General features: G+C 40.6%; 1 protein-coding gene across 34 annotated transcripts in view; it reads left to right on the forward strand.

Moving 5' to 3' along the window:
• The window catches only part of RBFOX1 (RNA binding fox-1 homolog 1), an 818,485-nt gene that overhangs the window by 670,557 nt on the left and 127,580 nt on the right, over nucleotides 1-20,348 (forward strand). For 33 of the 34 annotated variants that reach the window (XM_063414918.1, XM_063414939.1, XM_063414937.1 and 30 more), the window contains one exon: nucleotides 19,810-20,052. In XM_063414918.1, the coding sequence (XP_063270988.1) occupies nucleotides 19,810-20,052 (243 nt within the window). Of the gene's footprint in view, nucleotides 1-349; nucleotides 1,086-19,809; nucleotides 20,053-20,348 lie in introns of those variants that run through there. The other variant, XM_063414943.1, reaches the window with a different exon arrangement.

The raw sequence follows: 20,348 nt of genomic DNA on the forward strand, positions 1-20,348 counted from the left end.
AAGAGGGCAGCTCCACGGGCTGCTTCAAAATGTCTCTTGTTTGGAAAGAATAAGCTTTCATGTTGGCTTCTGCACAGGAATTTTTTTGCAGGCTGCTAATCTCAGTTTGGTTCATACTGTAAATTTACTCTCTACCAGGCTGGTAAGGAGCTGGATTTACACATTTCTAGAGAGCAGTGCATTGGAGACACGTTCTGTGCACAAGAAACTGGCCCAGGTTGCCTTCTGTTTTACATTTTTACTTCAGTTTTCTGAGGAGGTATTAACCAAACAGTTCACTATATTTAGAATGCTAATGGCAGTCAAGTTACGTCAAAAGAGGGATCTATTATTACATTGACAGAATGTCAGTGGCAGAAATCAGCTGTAACTTGTTCTGCATGTCATTAGCTGGAAAAAATCACATGCAAATTTTTCACATTGATCAAAATTCCATTTCTCACTGATTTTTTGCTGTGTTAGACCTAGGACAGAATAAGAAATCTTTCCTTGGTGTATTTTAGCACACAACCGAAATTGTGCTGCTCTGAGCCCATTTTTGCCTCATGATAGTTTATGCATTCATTCCTCCCTTGAAAATGATGTTTACTTAAGTTAGTGAAAGCTGGGCGAGGTCTTTTTACATTTAAAAGAGATTTCCCACATATCTCTCTTTGATTGTCAGGTCCTTCAGTGCGCTTGTCCAAATCCTTCCCACATGCCGCTATGCAGATGAGGCACTCCCACATAGGGAATGTTTTGCACAGAAATCATGGAACGCCTCAGCAGCCTTTTTTTTTTCTTCTTTTTAAGGAATAAGCTCTTAAAACTATTCTAAAGACAGCACAATTCTGCCCACCAGCTGAGGATAATGTAGGGGTACCTTTAAAATATAATGTTATATAAGCTGATAGAAGGAAAAAAAATGAAGCGAAAAAGGTGAAGTTTTGCTGCAGCTTTAGAAAAGTTGCCAGCTGCCTGAGATGGCAGAATAAACTAGTTTAATTCACTTAAGCTGTATTATATTTAAGTCAAAAAACTGACATAGATTTAGCTGGCAAACCTCTCCATCCTTGACTGAAGAGAACTGCAATGATAAGACCAGGGTAAGATTGATTTGCTCTTAATTCTTTTGGGAAGCATCAGCCATCGTTGCATTGCTGGTGAGGATGTTTTTGACGGGAGCAGCACCTGCACACCTTCACTGCTCCCTGCACGGGATTCCTTTGCTGCCCTCTCATCAGGTCTCTTGTCAATTGTTCCCTCTGCAAATGTTTTTTGTGTCCTGTTTGGGGAGCAGCTTTGGTTCAGAGGGAGTTCCAGAAGCTCCTCATTGTGAGAGCACTCTTTACAAAGGAATTTAAATTACAATTGTAAATTCCAGTTGTAGGGGCTTTAAGGTACTAGATGAATGTGTATAGGCATCACAAATCACTATTTTCTACAAAAATTATGGTGTGTGGTTTTTTTTTTTAAACAACCTAAACCAGAATCTAACATTGTCGCTCAAACAAATATTTTTTGAAATCTTCCTTGTTCTGTTGCAATTTAAGCAAAGCCAGACTTCAGTTTAGAAGCTAGATTCTTCTGTCATATTTTTCTTGTATTTTTTCTTATTAGTCAAAATTAATAATGACAGAGTTTGCTGTTTGATGCTTCATAGTTCAGTGGTTGGTTTCCATATGTTGAAATAAGTAACTATTTAAAGCCATCTGTTTCCCTTGGAAGTAAAAGTATTTTCATTAGTGTTTAGCATTTTGCCGATAGTTGAAAAATTAAATTCAGGCTAGGTTTAAGTTGATCTTTCTGGACATTATTCAAACATCAATGTATGGGTTATTTAAAAAGCTGTAGGGTTTTTTGATTGATAATATTTGAGGTGTTAGTTGCCTTTGGACACCTAACTCAGACATTAAAAACAAGTGTGATACACAAAACTGAACAAGAAAGCCTTCCCCTAATTAGCTGAGTGGGATGTAAGCCATGTATAGGCCTTATTCAGGTCTTTTTCTTAAAAGTAAATTTATCCAGTAAGGTACTGGCCAAAAGCAATTTTCTATTTCCATATTATCATCACTAAAAATTAGGAAAACATTTAGTTTATCCCTCAAATCAGAAGTTCTGTCTCCTTCTCTCTTCCGCTCTTGATAATGCAATTTCTCTGCAAAGTTTTGGATGTCACTGATATTCTCAGCTTGTTCCTGGGAAAAGCCATAAAATTCTGAGTCAGGTCACTTGGCAGTCAAGTGGAAGAGAAAACTGCTTTTCCGCTATATTGTATTGCTTTAAATTGCAAATGTCTTTGTATTTGCTTCAGGTTTTTGTTTCATTTTGTTTTGTTTTTAATCCTGCTGTTGCACTCTCTGTGTTAGAATCTAAGATTTATATTTCTTTGACTGTTTAATGTTTCCTTTCATCGCCTTCATAAATAGTAATGACTAGCTTATGTATATCCAGGGAAGTAAGGCAAAAAGCCCTTGAGTGTGCCAAGTCTGAAAAAATTTAAATTAGTGTATCAAATGTTAGAAGAAGAGGAATTAAGGCTCTTATCAGCAAAACATAAGCCAAGAATCTTTTAAATTCTAACAATGGTCTGGTGGATATAGCTAAATCTGGCTTTACTTAAAAAAGACAATAGCAGGCGTGTGGTTCAAAGTAAAAGATTTCACCTTAATAAAAGCTGTTTAACATATTATTCTAAATCCACAGAAAGGCAAGTTTTTATTTCAAGGTGCACATCATTTCTGGTAGGGGAATCCCACCCTTTTTAATGAACATGTTTCTCTTTCTCATTTCTAATTAGCTCCAGCACTTAGATTGCAGCATGCCAGCCTTCAACGCTGAGATTTCTGCTGGTAATAAAGCACTCGAGGTGGTATTTAATTAAAGCAGAGTGGTGCTAGGAAAGACCTGAGCAGGGCTGAAACACTAATCCTTCTGCATTGCCCAGTGTCCCCTTGTGATTGTGATTGATGAGTTGATTTCTCTTTACAGCTTCATTTGCATTGTGTGGCAATACCCGCAGGCAGAGGTGCTGAGCGTTTCTGGATCACAGCTCCCCATTAGGACCGGCTAATGTGCTAAATGGGCTGGGGCTAGGCTGGAGAGCTCTCCTAGCTCTTAAGCAACCTATTAAATCACAGGTTTATGGTGGGTGATGTGACTCCCCATGTGAAAGCTGGTGTTTGTAATACCTTTATCTCTTTTTACCTTGAAAATGCATATCCTACCACCCACTATCTGTCCTGCCCTTTCCCTCCTCTATTTATCTCAGTTGTTGTGTTGGAATGAGCATGTCAGGTAGTGGCTGCTATGAGGAATGGCTGTAGAAGTGTTTTGGGGTTTTGGGAGGGGCTTTGTTTGTTTGTTTGTTTTGATAGAGCTAGAATAAATTGGCCAGGATTTTCTTAAAAACGAGACCTATTTTCATCCTTATTACCAGAACTCTTAGTTTCTGACATTGTAGCTCCAGTTTGAGACTTCTGTCATGCAGAGCTGTCTCATGTTTGCAGCCAAAGGGTCGCAGCAGGATTTCAAGCCCCTCATGCTGTGTGTGGCCACAGGAGCCAGCAGTGCTCTGCCCTCAGCCCTGGTGCTCCTGGAGCAGCTGGACGTGCTCACATCTCATCCCCACCATCCTGCACCTCTGAGCATCTCCAGCAGTGAATTTCTACTGCATGAGTGTATTTGCTCTGCAAATACAGCAGGGGAAGCCAGCAGCGTCCTGGGCTGGATAAGCAGGAGAGTAGAACCAGTAAATCAGCAGAGGTGATTTTCTGCCTTTCCCTGGTGCTTGTTAAATTGCATCCAAGATGTTTGGCCCACTTTGTGGCTGTCCAATACTGAAAGGAGGTTCAGCACAGGGCCCCCAGGGTGTGCTGGAGAATGTGGTAAGAGGCTGAGGGAACTGCTCCTGTTCAGCCTGGAGAAGGGAAGGCTCCAGGATGACCTAAGAGCTGCCTTTAAATGCTCACAAAGGGGTATCAAGGTCCGAGTCTCTACCCAGAGGTGTGTGGTGGGAGGATGAGACAGCACAGGCTGCAAAACTGGAATAAGTGGTTATGAGGAAAAGCTGTCCCCATGAGAACAGTTTTGCATTGGAAGAGGTTGTCTGGAGAGTTTGCACAGCCTTTGTCTTTAGTGCTTTGGTAAAATTGAGTGTAGCACAGACATTCAAAGCTTTAAAACGCTCTCTGTACCTGCAGGCTCTCCTATCATTGCCTTGCTGCCACTTCAGGGGTGGGGCTGGCCCAGCTGCCACTTTCCCTGCTTTCCCTTCAGTGAACGAGATCTTCTGTCAGCCTTTTGTTTGTAGCTCAAAGTATCATTGAACCCAAACAGAAGGGAGAAAATATTTTAACTCCATGAAAAATAGCACTTAGGTGTGCACTCGTATAACCTAAAGGGTTACTATCGCTTCTGTTGAGTCTTTAGGCAGATTTTTATTTTCCAGTCACTGCTAATCTCTCAGGTCAAGTATTTATTCCTTTTGCAGCCTTTCTGCTTGTGTGAGTGAATATTTGTGTTTTAAGCTGGAAAGGGTATTTGTTTTTCTGAGTTCACAAGTGCAGGCTTCTTTCAAATCCAGGTGTCCCTGCTCACACTTGAACACAAATTGTCAAAATGAATGGTTCTTGCAAATAGAGTATTTATTGCATTTTTTCCTTATTCCTGGTCAAGGGGTATTCCTGCATGTTGTCCTTACCTTGCTTATTTGCCATGTCTGCTGTTAAACAGAGGGAGTGCCCACACAGATCATTGCAGGAGTGACTGTGGAACTTCAAGCAGCTCCAGCTGGATGCTCACAGTCTCCTGCTTGAGACAGAATGAATATTTTATGGTACCAGAATTTGTTTCAGTGGAGAACTGGGTTGCACACACTGAACCCTTTTTAGGGTCCAAAAAGCCAAACCAGCTGATTGTTCAGACACATGTAAGGAGTTCTGAATTTCTTCTGACCTTGCAGAGGGTGACACGTTGGGCATTGTTGTTTCCTTGATGATCATCTGACTGCAAAGGGCAGTATATTCATAAAAACTGTCCACATCCCAAAATCTGATCTCACAGCGTCTCAGGAAATAGATTAGCATTGCTGCATCACAACTGTGCTTCTGTGCACTGCTCTTGCTCAGTTCTGGGCTTAGAGTTTAAAAGATGGAACAATTTCTGCAAAGGAAAACCCCTGATATGTGAAAAGAAGAACACGTTCAGCAGTGTCCTCATGGGACATGCTTATCCCTGAAAAGTGAGCTGCACCTTGGGCAGTCTGCAGATCTCCCTGCTGCTGCCAGACAGCCTCAGTGCTTTGCCATTTACAGCAGTGTGCAAAAATTTAGGGTCATGTTTGAATGTAAAAGTTTGGATTCTACTGCATTTCTAACACTGGTGAGCCTTCCTTGTCTGAAACCCAGCTCTCTGTGTCTGCTTGGTCTGGTTACTTCCTTGAAAACATCCAAAATTCCTCTTTTCTCCCATGGTCACTGAGAAAATTGTACTTTCTGTAGGGAGGCAGTTTGGTTGTCAGACCTGATCTTACACTATAAAGTTTTCTGGGCAGTAGAAGTTTCATACATGAAAAAAGAGATTAGATCCAGATAATTATTTATGAGAATTGGTCTCTTCTCTTACTGGTTTTCACAGATCTGTGAAATGAGTTTGAATTGAGTTAACCATGTTAGCTGGGTTGAGTAGACTGGAAATGCAAAATGGTAATACACATACTTCTAAGTATTTTTCATCCATTTCTGATTATTTGTATATTTATGGCTGATATTTTTTTTCTTTTTTCCTCCTGAAAAGATATATAAAGATAAGTTTCATCAAAATTCCATGGGGTTTTTTTTTGAGGTTGCAGTTAACATAGAGCTGACTAATGGCACGTACCTGTCTAATACAGTTGTAGAGGGTTTTTGTAGGGTGGATTAATTATTCCTGTCTAATACTTAAGTAATTTGTACTTCAAAACCCAGTGCTACATGGGAATGAACCATGGGCAATTTTTCAATAAAACTTGCCTGAAATTACTCTAAAAAAACACCAAACATAGAAACCACAACAACCAGAGATTATTTTGAAAACTTGCAGAACTTGAGGGCCTGCAGGATCCACTGTTGTGTTGGAGTTTGTTGGCATCAGAAATTTGCTTTGCTGAAGGGAAAACTTACTTCTGAGCTTCTGCACAGACTCTTGGGTGCTCTGCCTTCAGATTTAAATCATTTGCCTTTTTAATTTGTGTAATTCTATTAAAACTCTTTTCACCTAAGACAATGGGAACTCCGATTGTTTAGTAGCTTGCTAATTTATTTATTTTAACTGTTATTTTAACTGCAAACGTGCAATGATGTTGCTCTTTCAGATTCACAAGATGTGTAAGATGTTAACTGGCAAATTCTAGCAGCAAACTATCCTCTTAAATTTCTGGTTTATATTTGTCAGAAATGGAAACAAAATAAATAATTTAAATTGTCAAAAACCAAGAAAGGGGGAAAGTGGAATTAAGTTCAGGCCAGCTTCACCCTTGCTCTCACTTTTCTGCATAGAGCAATAGAGGCTTTTGCAATGTGCACTGCTTGAATTGTCTGAATTAATGGCATATTCTCTGTTTAATTGGAAATATTTTATATCATAATTTGTTTGCTTCTGAAGCGTGTGAGAGGCCTTGAGTTCAGGTTGTTTAACTGGTGTTCAATCTGTGTTACTAAAATGAAGTTAAAACAATAATTTGAAAATTTTATTTCATAATCCTTATTAGCAAACAACATATTCAGATCAATTTACTATGCTTCATAGGTCTCCATTGAATTTGGTTCTTAGTATGAACACATAGATGTGTGTGTTACACTAAAATTGAATTCAGTGTGCATTGCTTTTCTTAATTGATAGTGTTAGTCACTGCAGACCTCTTTATTGGAGGTTTTAAATTTCCATTTTGACCTTTTATTAACTGAAATTATCTGATTTGATTTTTCCCCCCGTACTGTTCTTTAGAACTGTTGATAGGACATAATAATAGCTAGAGAATTTAGGAATCTATTTTAAATACAGAACATTTTTGTTAATACATGAAGTCAACCAAGGAGCAGTGAACCCTTTGTGGTGATCTACACAATACATATATATATATGTATAGATATACTATATACATATAAATTAATATACTTACCCTTTCATCAAGACCAACAAATGGGTATTTCCAGGTTGTGTCATGTTCCAAAATATATTTTCACCCTCCAAATCCTGGATCAATTGGTTACAGCGATGTCTGGAATAAATGAGAGCAGATGAAAAAGTCCTTTAAATGATACCACTCCTGCAGCCTGACCCTGTTCATATAGCCCCAATTACATGAGATATTTTGCATCCAAGTTAAGGATGTGGAGGTCATCCCTTGCTTTTCATTCAGTAAGTTAGGCAGAATTAATGTGTTCCCATGTCAGTCAGATAACATTTTGTATCTGCTGTGCTCTCAATTGCTGCAATAAATAATAAAGGGGAGAATTAGATTGGTGTGGGTAGGTGTAGAGAGAGGCAGTAGCAAAGGAGGACAACACGGAGAAGAGAGGGGGGGAAAGGGGGGTTTCAAATACTGGGAAAAGTGAGTCAGGATCTGAATGAGAGGAGAGAATTCCCTAAAAGGTTTGGCAGAACAGACCCTGTGCATTTGCAGAGGTGGGCTGTGCGTGTTGGGCCCCTGGTTTGGATCCTGGGTTTTATCCATCCAGTCCTCCTGTACTCTGAGGTGGGCTGAGTCTAAGTGCGTGCCTGACAGAGGTGTCACTTAACAGCTTTGATTGCTTTCCCAGAATTCAGCTCATGTTTCAAGGTTTTTGTTGTGTTTGGTCTCTGGCAGCTGAGAACTGGAGTATTTCTGATGGATTATAGAGCAATCACTTTTCGTTGTTGTTCAGATAAACCATTAAACATATGTAGAAAAAGTGCATTTCAGTAAAAACCCATCCAGTTTGTGTATTGCTTGGCTCAGACACCTTTTCCAGAGCACAGCCCTTCACATCCCTGATTCTAAATCTGACGAAAATCAGCGAGCATTAGTGAGCACACAGGTTATTGTTTCTTTTTAAATGTGTTATCAACACATTTCAAAGCAGATGATGATATTGCTCGGCTCTCAGGAAAATTAACAAACACTCCTTCTGCCTTTTTCTGTTCCAAGGAAAATGCCTTTGCTGTTACACGGGAGAATGTCAGTAATTGGCAGGACACACGATGCTGTCACTGTGAGTTCAGGCATATTTGCTGTGCATTAAACTGACGATGGAATAGATTAGTTTGAGGGTATAATACATACCAAAATTGTCCTATACGGATATCAGAATATTAAATAAAAGGAAAAGGCTTCATAAAGTCTCATATAATCCCTCTTGGCATGGGTATATGAGCAGGTATTCGTTTTTTCCTCTAAGTACATTGATATGATTAAATTTAACTTGACACAAGTGATGTACTATACCATGTGATTGCAATATTTAAAAGAAAACCACTTTTCTGATTGAATACCTACTCGCTATCAATTCCTGTGTAGCAGCATCTAATCTGAATTTCTTCTGCAGCTAAAATGCAAACACATTTGCTGTATTCTCCATCTCACTGGGTGCGCACTCAGCAAATGCAGAACTGCTCCAATATTTTTGCTATCTTATTTAATCTAATGTTCTACTATAAAAGCCAGCCAGTTCACATTGATTATAAACAGTTTCCAGGCTATAACTTTTCTCTCCCAGAAGTGGTGTGTGTATTTTCACTAATTCTGGAGCGTGGATGCTGTGGCTGCTGTCCAGGCCCCTGCACTGTGCAAACACAAGCGCTGTTGGATGTGCTTGCTGTAGATGAGCCATATGGTTCTGCTCGACATGCCAGAGCTTTTCTCAGTGCTCTTTCAGTTTTGGAAATACCTCTCCTTCTGCCACCCCTTCCTTACAGAACAAAAATGTGCACCGGGAAAGGTGATTTTCATCCAATCCCACAGTATCTGCTGTTTTAAAATAATGTATTGTTCCAAGCAATGTTTTTAAGCCTAGCAGGGTTAAGCACCTGGAGCACAGGCAGAGACCAGCTTTGCAGCAAGATTTACTGTCCTCAGGATATGTTCAGTCCTGTGAAGAAGGTCCAGTAGTAAAATAAACCTCCAAAGGAGATGTGCAGGGAAAGGCCATATAGATTTGCAGATCTGAGACCAGTTTTAGTCCTTATTCTGAGGGACTGTGAAAATGAAGGTACAGGGACAACCTGGCTATTGCTTTCATAGTAACAACAGCTTTTTATAGATTTAACATAGAACTTGCTAGTCAGTATGGTCAGTGAAAGTCTTTGCTGTAGGAACCACTAAAGGATTTTTTTTTCATTTTCTTCACAACTGGAGATTCCTTGTAATACACTACAAATAGATTTTTGTTTGTTTTAGGCAGTTGTGGCATTCAGCACTGTTTAGAAATATATTTTGCTTTGCATAAACACATCTTGGTGCCTTTTTTGTCTCCTCGTTGAGAAGGTCTCTACCTCCCTTCAGTGCTGTGGCTTAGGTTGCTGATGACAAACATTGTTGGATAAACAGTTCCTTGGTAATGCTACAACAGCATCTTAACATAAACATCCACTGAGGTATGCAAATGATCTCGGTGATAAACAAGCATAGCAAAGTGTGGCTGAGGCAGGAAGCCAATCTGTCTGTTCCTTGTGCCCAATGATATTTTGATTGTCATTTTAATCTTAGGAGTAAATAACATCAGCGATCATTTTCCATCATTTAATTTCAGTGCCAAGAAAATGAGTGCTGCTTTAACTGGCGTTAAAAGAGATGGCATTGCTGTGGTAGCTGGTCATTGCAGCTCAGGTCATTATGTCCATTGTAAATAACAAAACGGTGGAAATCTTAAACAGAGACTGGAAACAGACATTCTCTGAAAGCAGTGTTGAATAGTAAATGTCTAGATTTTCTTTTTCTCCCCCCGTGGAAAAGCCTTTCTCGCCACCTTTAATGTCTTCAAACCAAGAATATCTTATATCTAGCTAGGCTGGACTAAAAAACCTTCCCATTTTTGTCCTGAGCAATATTTCTGTGCTTCTCTTTTGTTGCCAAACCTTGACTCCATCCCTTGTAGGCTCACATTTTGTGTCTGTCTTCATTAACCTTCTTCATAGCCATGTAAGCCTGCTAAATTTCTTCTTTCCTAATGAATGGTTTGTTCCTGCATGCTGAAGTTCTCTTTAATCGACATCTCAATCAGGCAGCTACCTTGGCCTGTTTCCTCTCCTGGGTAAACCTTGGGGATTCATAACATTTCCCTGGATGTACTGAAGTCTCTTCTTCTGAAGCCCAGTTTTATAACTCTGCTGCTGACTTTCCTGGTCTTCCTCCAAATTCCCAAAGTCACTCATGTCATTGTCTTTATGGAGCTTACCCACATAAATGAAACTCTTAAATTTACCTGGTTTAAGCAAAGTAAAACAAAGCAGGCCAGCTTGTGTTTGATCATTTGGCACGGTGTTGCAGGAATTGTTGTCACTTAACCCGGCTCGTTCTGGCTTTCAAAGCAGCCCCGTATCCAAATAGCTGAGCAGGGATGATCTGTCAGCTTTGCTGCTTAGGGCAGCTCATGGCATTGCATTCTCATTTCCCTCCCTAGCTGCCTGTTCCTTGTTTTATTTCAGGTGAGTCACGCAATGACCTCTCATTTGTGATACTGGGCTCGGACCTGTGCCACACATGGTGGGTGAACTGTGCCTGTGGTGGTGCTGCCCCAGGAAATGATTCACTGGGAGGGATTATGAAGAGAAATGTCCCCTTTCCTTTCTGAGGCTCCATCGGAGCTCAGCAGTGGAAGATTGTGCCCCTGGTTAAAAGAGGTCACTTAAAGTGCCCAGTTTAAAGAGGTGATGTTGGCAGCTCAAACTCCACTGGGTGCTGCTGCCCTCAGGCTTGGGAGGTGGCTCTGCTCATTGTGGTGCAGCCACTTCTGGTGCTTCACCTTTGAGAAGCACCTAGAGGTCTGCAGAGGTCTCCAGCCCTGTGTTCCTGTTCTCTGTGTGTAATCCTTGTGGCACTCCTCACTCATCCTGCCCAGTGTATCCATCACCCTCTAATCACTAATTGGGTAGTGTGGAACTCTGATCCCATTTCTCTCTGGCACAAATGGCTCTCAGGAATGTTTTTGTAGGTTCACCACTTTGTGTGGCTGACAGATCTGGTGAATACTTGTCTCTATTCTATGTTGTGTCCATTGCAAAGCCAGCTGAAACTCTGGATGAGGTGGCATCTCTAATTTGGCAATAACTTGGTGACAACTATTAATATCAATGAAATTAAACTGCTCCATTTAGGCACTTTGAAGAACCAGCCTTATCCAGTCCCAGTGTCCTGAAAAATTTAGCCAGGTTTTTTGGGAGTAAACTGGAACTGAAGTGTTGAATTCCACTTAACAACCATTCTTGAATTAATAATTGTAGCTATGTTATAAAAACTTATCAGATGTCTAGAAATGATCTGTTGAAAACCATATACCTGGGACTGCTTTTGGATTTGAATGTGCTCTGCTTTCTGTGCAGACTCCAAATGTTTACAGAGTTCAATCCTTTACCAGCAGGGTGTCATTTAGAAAAGAAAAGTCTTCTGACTCAAATTCTGGAAATGTCTGTTCCTGTGCATGGGTTACAAGGCAGGAACTGTCTCAGTGGAATCCAGAAGAATGGGTTACAAAGCACAGTGCAGGGTTGTGTTTAGACTAGACATAGTCTTGCTGCTTAAGCATGGTTTGTCACCTGAGATGGTATGTCCCATATCTTCAGTGTTGCAGTAAAGAAAAGAAAAAGAAAAAAAAAAGAAAAAATATTAAAGGATTTTTTAAAATCACTTCATTAGAAAAATAAGAAAATGGACGTACTACTTTTGTTACAATCCAGCTTTAAAAGGTGGCAGTGATTTTCGATAAATTAATCTTTGAAATAAATTTTATTTCAGAAGAAAAAATGCGGATAAAATTAGAAAATTTATATGGTTGTAGTTACTGCTTTAGAGGTCATGCCGAAGAAAGAGAAAACTACTCCTTTCTCTGGAGATGTAAGGCAGTGTTCCTCTACATATGCTGAGAATGGTAAGGTTTGGCAGAAAATGAAAACGTGTCATGGTTCACAGCATTAAATTAAATCATTTGTGAAACTCAGCTTGCCTGCACTATAAGAATTGGAACTTCCATACTGCTCTGGCTGTGGATTAAACAAATGAAAACACATTTTTCTAAGGACACATAGCAGATACATCTCAAAGAACTGAGACATTGTTTCTTGAGGACAGAAACAGGCTAGAAGTTATAACTAGTCTCTTCCTTCTCAGTAAATCCTTTATGAAGAAAGTCATCAAATAGGATGAAAGTTTAAAATCCATTTTGAAACTGTTCTGCTACTGTTGAAACCACATGGAATCCCAGAATGATTCAGATTGAAAAGGAACCTTAGACACCATTTAATCCCAATATCCCTTTTAAATCGGGGGTAACCACACAGATTTGCTTGCTCAGGGGCTTTTGGAGTTCAGGTTTGAAAGTCTCCAGGATGCCATAACCTCTCTGGGCAGCGTTTTCCTGTGCTTAACTTCCCTCATATTCATTACCCTCTTCTTTAGAGCTAACCAGAATTTACCTTTGGGCAACTTTTAGCTGTTGCTCCTTGTTCTGTCACTCTGTGCCTTTGGTTAAGTGGGAGAAGATGCAGCTCAGTTGTGTGAGCCCTCCCTTCTGCGGGTGATGCTGAAGCAGCTCTCTCAGCTCTGTCGTGGGCTCCAGCCCTGCAGCTGCCCTGCAGCCCACCACTGAACCCCAGACACATCTCCTGTCCTCAGGCACGCCAGGCTGGTGTCCCAGCTGCTCTCCCAAGTGCTGTGCAGGGAGGAATGAGCCCTTTCCTCACCCCACTGAGCACCCTTAGCTGAAGCAGCCTGCAGAGCAGCTCACATTGCTGCCTGGGGGCAGAGCACTGCTTTGTACCCAGCTCTGTCCCCAGGGCTCGTCCTTTTCTGCAGAGCTGCTCTGTGGCCAGGCAGCCAGGACCCGGGCCAGTGTCAGGGATTATCCTGTCCCAAGAGCAGGGCATGGCCAGGCTCTCATCAGCCCACTCCTGTGGCTTCTGCAGAGCCCCATAACTGCTCCCTGTTTGCTGTGATGTGTGAATTTGCATTCTGACACCTCACATATGTCTTTTGTGAAGATGTTCAGCAGTTTTGGGACCTGGTCTTGATGCCCAAGGGCTGCAACTCATAGCTGAGTTAAATTTCTAAAGGTTGACTGGTACCCCCTTTAAACGCCAGTATTCCAGATGGCTTTTCATGCACCCTTCATGTTAACAATCCAGCCTTTTTTTTTTTTTTTTTTTTTTTTTTTTTTTTTTTTTTTTTTTTTTTTTTGCTATTTGGATACAAGGATGCTGCATCATCCTCAGCATGCTCTAGTAAAGGTGTAGCACAAATGAGGTGGAGTTTCCCATACTGACTTGTGGATAATGACAAGATCCTTTTATACTTTATACTTTTTTAGGAAGTTTTAAGAATAAATTCTCATCGTAGAACTCATATACCAGAGTTCTTCAGAGTGTCTTTCTATATGGCTCTTAAGGCCATTTTGGAGAGTTGTTTTTCAAATGTGATGTAAACTTTTTCCAAGGGAAATATTGGTTGATGGAATACAAGGTTGGGCTGCAGCTGGAAAGACCTTAAGAGTCAGAATTGGAGAAAGTGAGGGAGAGACAGAAAACTTAAAAAGAAAGATTTAAGTGTTAATGTAGAAGCAAAACAAACCAGTGTGGCAGAATCATGTCCACTTGGGCATTGGAAATAGCAGGTAAAAGATTTGCCATGTAGAATAAGGAAAGCTCTGATAATAAATGCCAGCATCACAAAGGCAGTCAAAGTTTCAGCAGCTGGAATGAGTGAAGGTGTTGGAGGGAAGGGTTTCTCTGTGTGTATTGGTGTGTCCATAGTGCTGTGTTGAATTCAGGAATTCAGACTGAGTTTTGGCAGGTAGTCTGCTGCTTTCAGTGAAATGTAAGTAAATGTCCTTTGCAGGCTGTTGGGAGGTTTCAGTTGCTGGTCTGTTCCATACCTCAGGCACTGACACAAAGTGAACGTGTCATTATCAAACACATATGCAGCTGTAGCAACAGCACAGCCTTTTACTGGAATATAGTACCTTATATGTAAAAACGACCAAAAGTAAAGGTTCCTCTGCAATGGGAGAAACGAAATGGAATTTTCCTGCTAAGGTAGTAAAGAAATTCTCTTTTGCTTATTTATCGTTATCTTTCCCTGCTATGCTCTCTGAAAAAAGTTATTCTGCATTATATTTCTTACTTTTGAAAGCTGAACTTGGCTTTGTCCTGAACCTTCCAAAAAAGAGAGGTGGCTGGAACATTCATTTTGTGTGATTGCAGAAGCAAATGATGCGAGTCAAGTGGCCTGGTCAGATAATTAAGCTACAACAGAGAAAGCTCGCAGAGTCAGTCGGTTGTGATTATCAGTCCAGTGTGGTTGGAAGTCTGATTCCTTCTGAAAAATCTGAAGTGGCTGCTTTTATTATCATTAATTGGGGAGTGCCAGCAACAAATCTGGAAGAATTGCACTGCCACTTCAAAGAATTCCAATATATTTCAGTTGAAATACAAGTTTAATGATGAATTGATGACTATTTGTTGCTCTGCCCACTCCTTAGAATTGGAAGGTTTGTTAGAATAATTCCAGTGTTAGTGTCTGCCCTGCTTCTGAACCCTGATGTCTGTAGGCAGTCTGCAACAGAGTGGTTGTAAATGTGTATTCTTTGGGGCTGTCTGAATCTTTTTAGGGTTTTTTTTTGTTATTATTTTCTTTATTTCTTTAGATAGAAGTTCAATCATTTTGAAGCTATCTCTGGAGCATCTAGGAAAGTTCCTTTAACAGTGAAGCATTAGATTGCTTAAAGTGCCTCACTGAACTAAACCTTGGAAGCACTTCTGAAATATTTCCCCTGCTAAGCGAGAGGGATGTCATGAAATGAAACAAAAAAGGGAACAATATTTCATTTGAATGGAAGGATAAAGTACATTTAATCCAAACCAGGCTAGTTCAGTATCCACGGTTTGCTTGTGGCGTTCAACAGTTTTAAAATCGGAACCTTATTGCTATTAACTCAGCCACATGGAGGAGGAATTAATCCCACAGAAGTGCACGTGTGTAACTGGACATCGTAGCTATCACAGAGCCAGAACCCTGGAAGTTTGGGGTGTTTGGGGTGTTTTGGGGTGTTTTTAATTTTAAAACAAAACCCTCCAGCTTCCGGCAACTTCCATGCAGCATTCCCATGTTTTTTGAACACCTATTTCCGTAGTCAGGCTGTGTTTTTCCCCTTCTCTGTGCAATCATCTGCTGATGGTGCACTCCACAGCAGTGGCAGCAGCCAGAGGAGCGGCTGTGGCTCCTGGGGCGTGGAAGGAGCCCGGTTTTGGGATGAGGTTTTGGGAGCAGCCAGGGAGCTCAGGAGCCCTGCAGGGCCCCCCTGCCTCAGCACCCCCACCTCGACAGCCCTGCACGCCCCCAGCCCGCGCTGATGCTCCTCTGGGGCAGAGGCTGCAGGGCCTGGGACCACAGCAGCTGCCAAGTTTGTGGGGAATAGAGCAGCACCATGGTACAGCAGCTATTTGCACTTTTGTTTTCACTTGGAACGCTCGATTTTTAGCCAAGCCAGGGCAGTTCTCATAAGCAGCTGCACCACTGCGTGCAAGACTTGTAATCCATGTTTTGATGGTTGAGAGTGAAGGAGGGCAAGGCTACGGGGATCATGTGCTTGATAAACGTAACTGAGCCCTTAGAACCAGCAGGTTTGCACAGAAATGTTGCATTTTCCTTCTTTGTTTCCGTGCCCTGAGGATGTGATGCAGTTTGGCTCGTTTAACTACAGTACAGGAGGCTTTCTCTAAATGTGAGAGATCTCTTGCCAAAGAAACAAAATGCACCAAACAGAAAATAGAGCAAAACAAACAATAAACTGTGAGTTCGACTTCAAAATGCAGGCAAGCAGAAAGGTTTCCATTGAATACATTTTTATGCTGCAAATGTGTTTTTTTAGAAAAGGAACACTGCATAAGCAATGTTTTCTGTGCTCTCTTCTGTGTGTACAAACATAACAAGCTTGCTTTATTATGTTTTGACACTTTTTATACATTTCTTAATTATGAAATCCTTTCAGAGCAGGAGATGCTGAAAAGGCATTTGATATCTGAGATAGTAGGAGCAGCCTAAATTCTAAGATTTTCTTCAAATGGGGTAACATGGATGAAATAGGGGAACCTTTACTTATCTACATTGTCAGAATCCTTTTTTTTTTTTTTTTTTTTTTTTTTTTTTTTTTTTTTTTTTTTTTTTTGGTTCTTTAGAGTTCAACATTTGACCAGAAAGCAATAAATTTGGTTTTATACACTGCCACGTAAGGCATATTTTTCAGTTGAAATGTGGTTTTCATTAAGACTCGGGCCAGCACATTTAGCAGAGCCTGACTGTCTGCCATCCTTTGTTCTCCTTGCTGCTGCCAACAACCGCTTCTTAAAAAAAACATGCACAAAGAGAGCATTAAGGGGTCACTTAATCTTAAAGATACTTAGAACTGGGTCTGAAGGGACAACTTCTGCTAGCCTCTCCTGCCTAGGTGGTATTAAGCCATGCCTGTGCACTGTCATACACAGCTTTGAAATTGCTCCAGTACCTGAGTTCAGAGGCTAATGCAGGATCAATATTTCCTCTTGCTTTTAGGGCCATTTCATATTTTCAACTTAATGCATTAGAATTTATTATTTCTTTTATTCATTTCAGTTCCCTGTATTTTAAAGAGCACCATAAAGGAGAATTTTAGGTGGTTCTATTTAAAGAATTTTTGGTTCCTGAAAATCTATTCAAGTGTATTTGTTGTGTAGTCTGGAGGTTCCATCAGCCACAAGTATATACAAATGTGTGATAGCTGACACTTCATTGTTCTTGATAGAAATTAGTATTTTGAACAATTAGCTTTGGCTATTATTAGCAAAGTAAACAGTAAAAACTTATTTAAACATACATAGTTTTATATTTATATTGTAATACCGCGTCTATTGAATTTATTGTGAATAATAAGTGCACACTAATTTTAAAGGTTAGGAAAGACTTCAGTAGTTAATTATTTTAAGGGATGAACATCTCAGATTTATTGTCACTATCATTTTCAACTTAGGGCCTGCAGTAGCATGTGCAAGTTTAATTTCTTTAATGTCCCCTGCCTTCCAACAATTAAATGAACCTGCAGAGCCTGCACTGATCATCTCGTGTGTCAGTTTTCTGCTGTGAGCATAGTGGGGTTGCTTTCTTCAGTGGCAAGGCTGTAAATCTCTGGATATGTGCAAGTTAGTAAAAATATAAAAAGGAGACAAATCCCTGACCCTTAGTTGTTTATTTATTAGTGGGGTCTCAGTTATAAATGAGTGAGCCAGACCTCAGCTGAACAAGTCTAATGGAAGAGGTAGAAGAGTCTCAGCATTGCAGAGGTTCTGAAATTGTCAGCACACTTTGCCATTTTGTGATAAATCTAAAAAGTTTTGGAGATGCTGGCAAAAATAATAGAAAAAGTTCAACCGTCTTAATTAAATATGAGCTGTAATTAGCACTAGGTGTGGATGCTTTGAATATTAACTCGGGTCCTCACGAAACTGCTGTCAAGGTTAATGAGAAACAGTGAGGGTCTCAGCAACATCTGGTTTAGGACTGGAGGTGGTACAAGACCCTTTAGATGAAAGGCACCTGGACATCACCCCCTGGTCCCTCTGTTGCCATCGCTGCTCCTTTTTAGCAGCTGCTGGCTCTGAGGCCGTGTTCAGCCTCTGACAGGAAGGAACAGCTTTAGGACCAGCTCCTGGGTTTCAAAACCTGCACAGTGAAAATGCTTATAGAGGCAGAATCTCGATTTGCTTCTGTTCATTCTTACCCCTTGCTCAAGTCCCTCCTGAAACAGCTGATTAAAAAATTTAAGGTCTGCCTTCCACACAAGTTTTAAAAGTACTTCTTTAACATTTAATGAATGTCTCTGGTGTAATCCAGTCATTCCTTGGTTTTGCTTCATCTGGGTTTTTTATTTTTTAATAGTGAAAACATTAGGTAAAAGAAATAAGAGAGGAACTTGACCATTTTAATATTAGAGGGTAAAAGTACGTATTTACAAGAGTTTTTAACCTCCACAGAAATTTAACAGGGACAGTTTCAATCTTCCTAAGACTGTATATATGCAAACAAATGGTAGTGATTTAACCCTGTGGAGTCAGTAAATGACACTGGCGTTCTGCTAAAGATGGTTGAATGAAGCAATGGAAACCACTTGCTCAAGGCCATACACTAAACCAGCAGCAAAATGGGATTTAAATTAGAGAGGGTTTGATTGCTAATATAAATTTCTAATTTTTTAGGACACACTGAGTGCCTTTTACAAATGAAAATCCAGTTTTGTCTTTTAAGCCTGTCAAGTACCAAGACTTAACTCCTGTGCAAATTCTTAAAAGCTCTTGAGTTCTGGGCAAGTTCAGGTCAGAAACTGATGTCTGAATTAGTTGAAATTGGCTGGAAATGCCCTCAAGTACAAAGTGCAGTAGAATGTCTTTTATTCATCCAGCCTATTTTAAATTAGGAAATCAGGGACTGATGAGTACAAATGAAATCTCTGCAATAGTCTTGGGCAGGTGCTTGTCCCATGTATGTTGGTGAGAGAATGGTGGAGCAGTTTGAAAGGTAATAAAATTTTAACTTAACTGTGCATTTTCACATTCCTTGCTAATTAGTGGGATACTTTTATTTTGTAAATTAGTTTATCTGAGTTTGGGATAGTCCCTGCACTGAAGTCCTCTCAGGCAAAATCCTGTTTTATACATTTTTTACATAGGTTCAGAAAGGTTGTAGTGTGCATTTCCTCCTCTAGAATTATGTCTTTTTGGTGCGAGCAAAGCATTTAGTCAGAAATTTTCTAATTGATAAATTAACATCTTGGCTATTCTTTATTATATCAAATGGAAACATGGATCTCTCTATAAAGACATGAGGATAGTGTTATTAATGCTATAGGCTAATTGTGATATGGAAATGAAATACTGTTGTCTTCAAATGTAAAACATATAAAGTTTTTAAATCTGTTTCTCTTGACAGAAGTTTTATGTTATATAAGGTTTTGAACTGATGCATTTTAGATTCAAATATTTAATGTTTTGACTGGATCTCATTATTATTTTGAAGTTGTGGCACGCAATCTGCTCAATGCAGAGTACCTCAAAGTATTCTGAATATCTCAGGGCATTATTTCACGTCAGTATTTTTAGTGTTTATTAACAGCATGCACCCAAACCCTGCCCTGTGTGCAGGTTGCCTCTGTTGTGTTCTGTACAGGGTTAGGCACAGTGATCACAGACTGGGGGCTGAGCTTCCCCAAGCTCTGTGCTGCCAGTTGTGCTCAGGAACCTTTGGAATAAACTGCCTTTGTCCCTCTTCCTTGTCTGGGTTGAGGCATCATTAGTGCAGGCAGATTTCACTGACCTTTCCCGCTGAAAGACTGCTCTGCAGTTATCCAGCGAGCAGCAGATCTGTTTGTCTAATTACAATAATATTTGATCGGGTTAGCAAAACGCATTTAAGGCAGATAAGAAATATTCTCCTCAAGAAAGAGCCACTGTGCCCTTTTGAGGCCAGCGTGCTGTCTGCGCCACGGGTGCACGACCTGCGCTTGTTTTATCTCACGCCACGTTTCTTCCTTTCTTTTTTATTATTATTATTATCTTTTTCCCCTCTGATTTCCGCAGGGTAATCAGGAAGCTCCAGCACCTCCTGACACCATGGCACAGCCTTACGCCTCGGCGCAGTTCGCTCCCCCCCAGAACGGCATCCCTGCAGAGTACCCGGCCCCGCACCCGCACCCCGCGCCAGACTACCCCGGCCAGAGCAGCGTCCCCGAGCACACGCTAAACATGTACCCTCCTGCCCAGACACACTCCGAACAGAGTGCACCTGACACAAATGCACAAACTGTCTCCGGCACAGCCACAGTAAGTCCAGGTTATACTGCTCTGTGTTTTATCAGTGACGTTTTGTTCCTCGACACGCTCCATCTGTGTTAGGCTTAGTCACCGTGTTTAGGCTCAAAGCCCATCAGAGTTTGCTGTTGAGCCTGGAGAATGTGTTTTCTCTGGGTTTGGAGCTCTGTAGGACCTGGAGTTTCGTTTTCAGCGGCGTTAGACAAAATGATTAATAGCCAGCCCATGAATCACAGCATAAATTTTAATTAAGTCCGATATGGAAAAACATTGCAAATGAGTGTTTGTAGGCATTCATTTGTGGGGCC

This window comes from Prinia subflava, chromosome 17 (assembly GCF_021018805.1).
Source record: "Prinia subflava isolate CZ2003 ecotype Zambia chromosome 17, Cam_Psub_1.2, whole genome shotgun sequence".
In the NCBI taxonomy this organism is placed as follows: Eukaryota; Metazoa; Chordata; class Aves; order Passeriformes; family Cisticolidae; genus Prinia; species Prinia subflava.